General features: G+C 36.8%; 1 protein-coding gene across 1 annotated transcript; it reads left to right on the forward strand.

Moving 5' to 3' along the window:
• Positions 1 to 6,903: 6,903 nt before the first annotated feature.
• LOC106082223 (chymotrypsin-2) lies at positions 6,904 to 7,879 on the forward strand. The gene has a single exon (XM_013244613.2). The coding sequence runs from the start codon at positions 6,993 to 6,995 to the stop codon at positions 7,839 to 7,841; it is 849 nt and encodes a 282-aa protein (XP_013100067.2). The 5' UTR covers positions 6,904 to 6,992; the 3' UTR covers positions 7,842 to 7,879.
• Positions 7,880 to 12,448: the final 4,569 nt, after the last annotated feature.

Here is a 12,448-nt window from a genome sequence, read left to right on the forward strand (position 1 = left end):
GTATGGGCAACCACCATATTGTATAAGCTTCTAGGTTGAGGACCAACATTGTTCCCAAAGAAAAATACAATATCTCGTATAGTTTTAGTAGGAAGCAGATGATTCATACAATTTATAAAAACGAAACTAAAATGAATTCTATCGCAAGTTTCAGTTTTTGGAGGTCACCGCAGTGCAGAAGTTAGCCTATGACGCTGAACACTCGGTTTCGAATTCTGGCGATAACATCATAAAAGAATTAAAGCAATGGTTATTCTCTCCTAATGCGGACGAAATTTGTGAGGTACTGTACCATTTGGTATGGCAGCCATGTAAAAACTTCTCCACAAAGAGGTGTAACACTGCGACACGCCGTTCAGACTCGACTATAAAAAGGATGCCCCTCATTATTGGGGTTAAACTTGAATCGCACTATGAGAGAATTTTGCCCTTGTTCCTCTATGCAATGTTCATGGGCAAATTCGCATATGCCACTATGGCTAACCCTTTTTAGCCCAGACGGGTAGTTTTCTACCTCTGAACTTAAACCGCGATTTCTGCGAAACTAGACACAGTAAAAAGTACAGTTTAATACTTTGTAAATATTTAGAACGATTTCTGTGATTTACTATCAACCACTCCCCTATGAACAGCCGAGCTCTCACCACCCCCTCATAAAACAATAAACTCCCCAAAAGGACATGTTTTGAATTATTGAAATTGCCTGTGTGCAATACTGCAAGAGGTTTGTTCTATCTTGATGATCTCTCTGCTAAATTTGTTTTATTGTTATTATTAGTTTTACGCATATTATGTATATGCAACGGCCCAAGGGGTAGGAAACTACCCACGCCTTATCTCGGAAACTAATTGAGATAACTCTAAGATTTTTTAATTTCTCTTAATGAGGTCAATAAGAGGTAATATTCCAAAAAATCATGAAAAAGTTTCAACGGGATCGGGTAGCGGGCCGAAATGGGTTAAAATGGTATCCTATAATTGCACCCAAATTATCATTTATTCTTAAACTTTGGGTTCATTTGTAATTTTTACGGCTATGACGAGTTTGTGCATTTCATGATTATGTATAGTAAGCTGACGCCATCTTTCTTCACATACCTCAAAAGTATTACAGCTCAAATATTTCTACGTATGCCATTATCCGATTTAGTTGATCAGCTTTTGTGGTTGCATAATGACTCTTCTACGTTGCTCTCGAATTTAGCTCTATTACCATACATCACATGTATTTCTTCGCATACATCATCACCTGCATTAATCATCAACATGGCAGCAGACTATTATATGTGTCGCCTGGTTAATATATCTGGACTCAAACAAAGCTGATCATTTATGATTTGTCGTTCGTGTTTGCGAGGTTGAACTTGAATCGCCCAGTACTTATTGATGTGTGGGAAGTTTGCTCCGATTCTTTAAAGGAATATTCATGGGCAATCTTGCATGTGCGAAAAGAAAATATCTTGTGATATCAACTGGAACTATTTAGGGTCCAAGATCTATTATCCTGCACCAATTGTTTTGGCTGTTCCAAATCACAATCTGAATCTTGTGGAGTCATTCGAATATTTAAGAAGGAAATGCTCATAGATTTATTGTCATCTAAAACTTCGTTGAACATCCTCTTTTAAGGCTTCATTAAGTTCTGTGAATGCGGCCGTAAGCTTTGAAGGAATACTCGTAGTAGATTTGTTCCATTATTTAAAATGTTATACTATTGAATTCAAAACATGACCAATATTCAAAATGGTACAAAGATTATTGCATGTTAGACTCTTTAAAAATACTTCATTGAAATATGAGTCAGTCTGAATTTCCAAGCATTATAAAATATACATCAATATATCTCTTGCATTGTCAGTCAAGCTAACAATAATGGCTATTATGGATTTATAAATCAGTAAAATAGTTGTTTTACTGCATACGGACGTGAAAACCTAACAAAATTTCTATAACAATTGAAGAATTGAAGTCAAAGCAATGAAGGCGGTTTTGGTCAACATTCGCAAATATCGGCATTCAAATATCTTTCATAGTCATGACCGCAATGATGCTGACCACAAGCAAAAAGAAGAGGAATTTCGTATGAGAATATTCGACAGATATCATGAGAAATTTGCCCTGCACAATCAATTAGATGATGTTGGGAAAGTATTCACCTAGATTGGTCTCAGACATTGTGCAGATTTCTTGCCTCATCAATTGAAGCCTGTTAAAATTGGCTATGATTTCCGAATTTTACAGATTCTACATCAGAATGGCTTGCGTGGTATCACCTTTCAAACTTCATTGCAAACGAAGCTGCTGAAGGTGTTGAGGGAAATAGAAAACGACCCTTCGATTAATCACCTGGATAATTGTATATGTTTAAAAATTATCTCAAGTGGAGAGAACTTTAGGCAATGCTCGCATAAAAAACAAAAACTTATTAATAGTCCATTAAAGTTGGCAATTGCATTTATTCAAGTTAATGGAGGCTTAAGTGTTCGAAAATCTTTTAAGGCTCTTTCAAGATCATTGTCAAATCAAGAGGCTAATGAAATGTTTGACTTTGGTTATAAGAAATTACTGGAAGATACTCAATATGATATGCCGGAGAAATCAAACCTTGCTTTAGATAATGCTACCAATTTGAAGGATCCACACAAATAATTTTTGGAGGATTTTATAAATAGAAATAATTTAATCACTTAAAAACAATTATATATGTTTAAGAACATGTAAGGACTAAAAGTACTAGCATGATTTTAAGTCCGTATGATACAGGGTTGCCATTTTGTCACGATTCAGCCTTTTTAATAAATAACTTTTCGAACCGACATAGCTTTAAAACAAATGAAGAGATTTAAAAACGCTTAAAGAGTATTTTTCTGCAGAATTTTCTGACCTTCGAGACTATGTATCATTAAAAAACGAGACAAATAATTATAAGTGCAGTGTGTAAAACTGAAATTTTTTTTTATTTTTTTCTTTTTTTATTATTGTCACATTAAATTTCAAAGCATTTGGAAATTTTTTAAATGAAAAAAAAAAAAAAATATTTCAAAATTTGTTATGTAGAAAATATTTTTATGTCCGTATCAAAAGCTTTTTATTTTTCATAACATACTAGCTGGACCGGGCCCGCTACGCTGCGCCTTCATTCACTCTCTTATTTTATCTGAGCCCTATTTTGGCATAGTCAGGAAAGTCCTGTGTGGGCGTACTGGTAAGGCCTTTCAGATGATTCGCCCCAATGTGGATATCATATTGGTGCTCTTCTCTCCAATACCTTTCATTTGAGCCTTATATTTCTATGGTCGGTAAATAATGGGGGTATATTTGGGGGTGAGGTGGAACGTCATATATCAGATTCGTTCTCTAGTCTCAAATACCTTTAATATGAGCTCCGTATTGTTTGTATCACTTTTGGTTTGTATTTCCATTTAGCAGGCTTTTGAGGTGGCGCTGCCCTCCTAGGAACCCCCCCTAATAAGGATATCAAATTTCTGTTTTTGAGTTATTACGAACAAACAAAATTTCAAGTAAAGCGCGCCACCCACCTCCGAGATCTGGAGCTTTGGAGTAAGCCCATTACAGTTCTCTTGGTTTTGGTGGTGGATTGGAGTAGCCGAACTATTTACCATTTTTATACCCACCACCGAAATATCCACTTCCGACCCTATAAAGAATATAAATTCTTGATCAGCGTAAAAATCTCATACGATCCAGCCATGTCCGTACGTCTGTCTGTTGAAATCACGCTACAGTCTTTAAAAATTGAGATTTTGTAACTTTGCAAAGATTCTTTTGTCCATAAGCAGTTAAAGTTCGAAGATGGGCTATATCGGACTATATCTTGAAGATGGCCCCATATAGAACGATCCGCCAATATAGAGTCTTAGGCCTATAAAAGCCATATTTATTATCCGATTGTGCTGAAATTTGGGACAGTAAGTTGTACTATGCCAGTCGACATTATTCTTCAATTTGGCCCAGATCGGTCCAGATTTGGATATAGCTGATATATAGACCAATCTCTCGATTTAAGGTCTTAAACCCATACAAGGCGCATTTATTATCCGATGTCGCCGTAATTTGGGACAGTGATTTGTGTTAGGTGCTTTCATATCCTTAAATTTTGCTCATATCGGTCCCGATTTGCATATAGCTGCCATATAGACCTATCTCTCAATTAAAGGGTCTTAGGCTCATAAAAAGCGCATTTATTTTCCGATTTCCCCGAAATTTGGGACAGTGAGTTGCGTAAGGCTACTCGACATCCGAATTCAATTTGGCCCAGATCGGTCCAGATTTGGATATAGCTGCCATATAGACCGATCTCTCGATTTAAGGTTTCGGCCCCATAAAAGGCGCATTTATTGTCCAATTTCGCCGTAATTTGGGGCAATGAGTTGTCTTGGCGCCTTTGACATCCTTCCTCAATTTGGACCAGATCGGTTAAGATTTGGATATAGCTGCCATATACACCGATCTCTCAACTTAAAGTCTTGGCTCCATAAAAGGCACATTTATAATCCGATTTCGCTCAAATTTGGCACAGTGACTTATGTTAGAGTTTTCGACATCCGGGTCGTATATAGTTTATATCGGTCTATATAGCCATATACAAATGGCTACCAAAAAGACCAATATTTTGTTCTGCAAAATTTAACAATGACTTGTACTTATTAGACCACTCAATATCCGTATCGAGTTTGGTCCAAATCGGACCATATTTCGATAAAGCTGCTATGAGGGCACAAAATATGTATTTTTCGCCGGATTATGACGAAAGGTGGTTTACATATATTCCCTAGGTGGTGGGTATCCAAGGTTCGGCCCGGCCGAACTTAACGCCTTTTTACTTGATAGCTCCTAAAACTTAAATTTTTAACAATGCTTATATAAATATTTTCTATGAACATTTTAAACTTCCACAGAAAAACAAACAAAGAAGAAGAACCGAAAATTGGTAATTGAATGAAAAAGTGTTGAAGGTAGTGACCATTTTGTCCTTTCATTGTTGTTCAATTACTGGTCCCATTTAGATGGAAAACAGCAACATTTTTTTCCACATATAATTATTAATCTGTCTGTGTAAACAATTGTTTTGATAACAAAAAAAAAATGTTTTAATATTAAACCCTTTTTGCCCCTTCGATTTTATTAGACTTATATCAAAATCTTCCTTATTTTATAACCTTTCTACACTATAAATGGAAATTTCGGACAGCAATTTTTGTATGAGATACAAATTAATTAATCAGCTCAGCCCATTTTTCTCAATCTACTTCCAATTGTAATAACATCGCTATTTGTTTATCGATTTACCCGAAATCTTGCACGAGGTATTTTCTCTGAATCTCGATATTTCTGGTGAATTTTATAGAAATTTTTTCAGATTTGGATAAAGCTCCCATATATATGTAACTTCTATATACAATGGATACTTTTAGGTGTGAAGGCTTCAAGGGCCGTACATTGCACAGTGGGAGAAAATCGAACAAATCTAGAAAAAAACATGCCGGGTAAAGATATCTCTTTAAAATTTGGTATGGTTAGCGCTGAAATGTTAGCTAGATCGTGTCCAAAATTTCAAGACCCTGGTTGTTCGAGCGCATTTTGGCAGGCACCTAAATTTGGTCACTTCGGTATTTCGAAAATTTGTTGCAGCCGCCAAATCTTCGTTTGTCGTCCGATTTCCAAAATTTTTTTTTATGGAAAGTGTAAAAAACTCCCTACAAAAAAGTTTGCTTGAGATCTACCATATCTCGTCTTGGTTTGAACATATTCGTATTTCGCAATTTAGATTTTTATGCATGATTTGAATTCGTGACAAAATTTACAACGACTTTGTCACCAAAAGTGTCCACATCTGATAATTCAGTTAAATGTTATACAGCTTCATTACACAGTCAAAAAATGTAAAAAAAGTGTCTTTTTATCTTTTTGGTAAAAAAAAGTATTTTCATTGATTAGTCTTTATTCAAACCTGGACACTCGGAGCACCAGCGAGAGCAGTTGCCGTTGACTAGCGCTCGAAGCCATTGACACAAGTTCCGAAAATGCACAGACACCTGTGCATACCATGGGAGTCATTGTAGTTGCATGTACAACAAATCGATCACTACAACACACAAACACATACATTGAGAAAAGAACAGGTAGCAGATAAGGGGTTCCTTGTTCGGTTACTAAAAGCTTAAATGTTTGCTGGTTTGACAGAAGTTTGGTATGTAGAATAAAATTATACCCTTCAACAAAATTTTGTTTGTATAAATTTTTAGCAGGATCCATGGTGGTGGGTTCCCAATATTCGACCCGACCGAACTTAGCACGTTTTTACTTCTAAAAACTTGACAATATTGAATATAAACTAGTAAAAGAGTGCTAATTTCGGACGGGCCAATTCTTGGGAACCCACCACCATGGATTCTGCTAAAAATTTATACAAACAAAGTTTTGTTGAAGGGCATTATTTTATTCTACATCAAAGTAAATTAAGTAATGGCTCAATACGTTTCCAAAACCTCGAATTTGTGATAAATTCCATGTTGACGGCACAATGGGACCAACCAAATGGCCTTTTAGGTTTATTTTCCTTCGTTTATGTATATATGTATGGCAAATACCGCCACAAATTTCATAAATTGGTCAAACTTCACAATCATTACTTTTGGCAGACTTTATCCAAAAGAAGTCATAAAGATATTGCTGCCCATACAAATTCTACCACGGAGGGCCATAATAAATGGAAAAACCAAAAGTAAACAATGTATGACCATTAGGTTATCATTCTTACTTTTGTTATTGGTCTATTTAGGACCGGCCGGACTTTATCACCTGATATATATATAACGATATAAAAGAGAACAACAAAGTGCCGACCACTTTTGCTCGGAGCCACAAAGGCATAAATACGGGATCGTTATGTCATTAAAGCCCCATTAAGACAAAAGTACATTCTCGGTAAATAAGGCCAACATTCGCAATAATTTCATTTGGTCATAACAATGCAATTGGTTGACACGGTTCGAAGGGTCATAAAGCCCAGTACGATATTAATTACTTTATGGCTCGTCATTTTCTCCTCCCAACTCTTGGGCTTGGGGGCGGCCAAACGTATTCACCGATATTATGAGAATTTGACAACAGCCATAGATAGCCGCATTGTGGGAGGTCAAAATGCCGAGTTGGGTTTTGCACCCTACCAAGTCTCCATTCAAACCATTTTTGGTACCCACATCTGTGGCGGTGTTATCATCGATGAACAATGGATCCTTACAGCAGCCCATTGTGTTGAAGATTATCCCTTGGATGTTTTGAAAGTAGTAGCGGGTACCATTAATTGGCGTGAACCTGGTTCGGAGCGTAACCTCAAAATAGCCATACCCCATTGCAGACATGATCACCCGTTTTACCACAATGACATAGCAGTGGCCTATTTGGACGAACCCTTGATCTTCGATAACAATACCCAGAAAATTGAATTGTCCCAGCATGTGCTGCAAAAAGGTGATGTTGTCACTTTGACTGGTTGGGGATCCACCTACTTGCATGGCTATCCTCCTGAGATTTTGCAGAAATTGGATTTGAATTTTGTGCCCCATGAAGAGTGTCGCCAGTTATGGAATAACGATGAAGGTGTTGGTGTAGGCCACATGTGCACCTTTACCAAGGCAGGTGAGGGAGCTTGTAATGGCGACTCAGGTGGTCCCTTGATCTATAAAGGTGAACTAGTTGGACTAGTAAACTGGGGTGCTCCTTGTGCTGTGGGTAAACCCGATATGCATGCCAGCACTGTGTACTATCATGACTTCATACAATTATCTCTTAATCAGTGTCAAAAGAATAGAGGCTAATGTGTACACTTTATTTTTAATACACTGGTGTAAATAATATTTAGTATTACCAGCCGTAATAGGCAAAAATAACTAATAAAAATATGAAGTTTAAATAAAATAAAAAAGCAATGGTACTTTATTATGATGTACTTAACTGAAACTAACTACAATTAAACTCGATAGTTTTTGTTGAAAAATATTGAAAATCGAGTAAATACGCACAAAGTTGTATATCAATAATAGTAGTAGGTGGATAGAAAATTACTCAAATTACCTTAGGTTATACGTTTGTATGTGAATTAAGTCCGCGGCAGCTGAAGTAGTATAGTGAACGGAGTATTCTATTCTCTAAAGAGTGTCACTTTTACCCAATCCTACACATATTGTGGATTACATTGAAGATATCAATCCGTTTGATACAAATTGAGATATATTTTTAAATATTTAGCGATATCGGTCTGTCGGTATATCTGTCTGACAATCTACTTTTTATACCCACCACCGTAGAATATTCTTTTAGTTATTCCGTTTGCAACACATCGAAATATCAATTCCCGATATATATATATATATTTCGGATCGTCGTAAAATTCTAGGACTATTTAATGATATCCATGTGTCCGTCCGTCCATCTGTTGTAATCACTCTACAGCCTTCAAAAATTGAGATATTGAGCTGAAATTTGGCCAGATACGTCTTTTTGATGTACGCTGGTTAAGTTCTTCAACGGGCCAAATCGGACCAGTTTTGGATATATCTGCTATATAGACCGATCTGCCGATAAAAGGTCTAATGCTCATAAATGCTTTATTTTTTATCCGATTTTATTTGAAATTATATGAAATTTGAAATGGTGAGTAGTTTAAGGCTTCCCGATATCTGATCTAAATATGGTTCAGATCGGACTATATTTAGTTATAGCTGGCATATAGACCGATCTCCTTATAAAGGGTTTGAAGCCCATAAAAGCTTAATTTTTTAACCGATTCCGCTGAAATTCGAAACAGTGAGTAGTTTTAGACCTCCCACAATACGACCCAAATATGGTTCAGATCGGGATATATTTAGATGTAGCTGTCATATAGACCGATCTGCGGATAAAGGGTCTGAAACCCATAAAAGCTTTATTTATTTCCCAATTTCGCTGACATTTGAAACAGTGGGCTATTTCAAGCCTCCCGACATCTGACCCAAATATGGTTCAGATCGGGCTTTATTTAGTTGTAACTGTCATATAGACCGATCTACCTATAAAGGGTACCGGATTGTGACGAACGGGGATTTACATATATACCCGAGGTGGTGGGTATCCAAATGCCTTTTTACTTGTTTAATTGCAAATCACTATACCCTACACCACCACTGCGGCACAGATTAATATAACTTAGTGTATTTTTTGTAATACCCAGAAGGAAAAGAAATAGACCCTATGATAAGCATACCGATCGACTCAAAATCACTTCCTATGTCCATCTGCCTGCCTGTATAAAGATACCCACTTAAAATTTTGCACAGAGTCTTCTTTTTGATGTAGGTCGTTGAAGATTGCGAATGGAACATAACGGTTCAGATTTCGATATAGCCCCCATATAAACCGATCTCCCGATTCAATATCTTCAGCGTCTGGAAGCCGCAATTGTTATCCAATATGGTTAAAATTTTGCACGATGTGTTTTATTACGACTTCCAACTCGGTGCAAAGTACGATCCAAATCGGTTCATAACCTCATATAGCTCCCATTTTAACCAATCTCCCGATTCGACCCCTAGAAGCTTCAATTAATGCCTGATTTGGCAAAATTTGGTACCTAAAATACACATTTGTCTTCAACTAAGTTTATTTGTGGGAATTTTTGCAGAATCCATGGGGGTGGGTTCCCGAGATACCGCCTGGCCGAACATTTTTACTTGCTTAGTCTTTACTGAATATGCAAACCAACTAACAAGCAAAGCGCAATAATTCCAATTGTGTACCCCACACCCTAAACTTGGTAAATTTGTTTGTAACACGTAGAAGAAAGAGAGATCGAGAGAGAGTATACGAATCGACTCGGAATCACTTTCTGATTCGATTTAGTTATGTCTGTCTGTCTTTTCATGTTAATTTGTGTTCCAAGCTCAGGTCGCTGTTTTCATCCGATTGTCTTTTTATACCCATCACCGAAGGGTGGGCATATATTCATTTTGTCAGTCCGTTTGCAACACATCGAAATATCCATTTCTGACCCTATGAAGTATATAAATTCTTGATCCGCGTAAAAATCTAAAACGATCTAGCCATGTCCGTCCGTCTGTCTGTTGAAATCACGCTACAGTCTTTAAAAATAGAGATATTGAGCTGAAATTATGCACAGATTCTTTTTTTGTCTATAGCAGGTCAAGTTCGAAGATGGGCTATATCGGACTATATCTTCATGTAGTCCCTATATAGACCGATCCGCCGATTTAGGGTCTTATGCCCATAAAAGCCACATTTATTATCCGATTTTGCCGAAATTTGGGACAGTGAGTTGTGTTGGGACCTTTGACATCCTTTTTCAATTTGGCCCAGATCGGTCCAGATTTGGACATAGCTGCCATATAGACCGATCCGCCGATTAAGGATCTTGCGCCCATATAAGGCGCATTTATTGTCCGATGTCGCCGAAATTTGGGACAGTGAGTTGTGTTAGGACCTTTGACATCCTTTTTCAATTTGGCCCAGATCGGCCCAGATTTGCATATAGCTGCCATATAGACCGATCCGCCGATTAAGGGTCTTGCGCCCATAAAAGACGCATTTATTGTCCGATGTCGCCGAAATTTGGGACAGTGAGTTGTGTTAGGACCTTCGACATCCATCTTCAATTTGGCCCAGATCGGTCCAGATTTGGACATAGCTGCCATATAGACCGATCTCTCGATTTATGGTTTTTGTCCAATAAATGGCGCATTCATTGTCCAATGTCACCAAAATTTGGGGCAGTGAGTTGTGTTGCGACCTTCGACATTCTTTTTCAATTTATCTTAGATCGGTCCAGATATGGATATAGTTGCCATTTAATATCTCTATTTAAGGTTTTGGGGCAAAAAAGGCGCATTTATTGTCAGATTTCTCCGAAATTAGGGACAGTGAGTTGTGGTAGGCTCTTCGCGATTTTTCTGCAACTTTGCCCAAAACGGTCCAGATGTGCATATAGTTCCCATATAGACCGATATCTCGATTTAAAGTCTTGGCCCCATAAAAGGCACATTTATAATCCGATTTCACTGAAATTTGTTACAGTGACATATGTTAGACTTTTCGACATCCGTGTCGTATATGGATCAGATCGGTTTATTGAACAATTGCTTGTATTTATTAGTATTTGGTCCTAATCCGAACATATTTCGGTATAGCTGCTTTGGGACAGAAGGTATGCATTTTTCACCGGATTTAGACGAATGGTGGTTTACATATATACCCGAGGTGGTGGGTATCCAAGTTCAGCCGGCCGAACTTAACGCTTTTTACTTGTTTGATCTAGAAACGAAGCCTACTGAAATTGGAAAAAAATCGTTTAAGATATACCTGTTCGTCTGATATGAACTAATATTGCTATAATTTGGCTATTTATAAACCGATTCACACTAAATTTGGCACAAAAGATTTCTTTATAACTCCAGGCATCGCTTTAGAATAATTTTATTAAAATCGGTTCAGATTTAGATATAGCTTCCATACATAGTGATATATACACCAGAGTTTTAGATACCATTTCATTTTCTCAAAATGTGTGTGCGCAAACTATGTGTGCTAATTTTCGTTGGAATCAGTTCAAATTTAGATAACCATACTCTCAATAAAATATTTTCGTCCTTTTTTAACTAATACTTCAACAATTTTGTGATTCTTTAACCGATCCTCCCGAAATTTGGCACAAAAGGTTTCTCTTTTGACTCTGTCACTGACGAATTTCATAAAAAATCATATATATGTATTTCCTGATTTTCATTGTAAGGGCCTTTGCAAACGCATTTATAAACCTATATTCTCAAAATTTTGCATATGGATTTTCTTTATGACTTGCACAATATATACGGTTGAGATTCATCATTTCAAATTTTAACATATATTAGTTTTGCATGCAACTCAATGAGGTGTAGGCTATCACAAAGTCGGTTATGCCCGACTTTAGCCGATCCTAACTTGTTATATAATAGATCAGAAACGCATATTTCGATGCATTGCAAACGGAATGACAAAATAAATTTACGTCCCATCTTCAATGATGTGTATAAAAATCATATGGAACTTTAAGTCAGTAAAATGAGTCATTTGATCCACAATGCTGTGTTGCCTTTACTAAATAAAGTTAATAATATTATTTTTTTATTATTTGCAGCACCTGTTAAGTGGACGATATTATCTTCATTTTGAAAATAAAGGAAATTTTCATCAACTCAATAAAATAAACAACATAACAAAAGAATTTGCCAAATTATTGGAAAGGTCCAATATAGATATCGAACCCGATAAAACACCAGTACAAACCAGCACATAATGTAAAAGCCATGAACCTTAAACGATAACCTGACCACGGTGAGGACAAGTAAAAAGGGGGGTTGTTTCATGCCTTCATTTGGTATTTAAGCATTTCACTCTC

This window comes from Stomoxys calcitrans, chromosome 2 (assembly GCF_963082655.1).
Source record: "Stomoxys calcitrans chromosome 2, idStoCalc2.1, whole genome shotgun sequence".
In the NCBI taxonomy this organism is placed as follows: domain Eukaryota; kingdom Metazoa; phylum Arthropoda; class Insecta; order Diptera; family Muscidae; genus Stomoxys; species Stomoxys calcitrans.

Bases quoted from the DNA above. Each gene is read 5' to 3' on its own strand.
- LOC106082223 (XM_013244613.2), top strand. From the start codon at position 6,993: ATGCAATTGGTTGACACGGTTCGAAGGGTCATAAAGCCCAGTACGATA.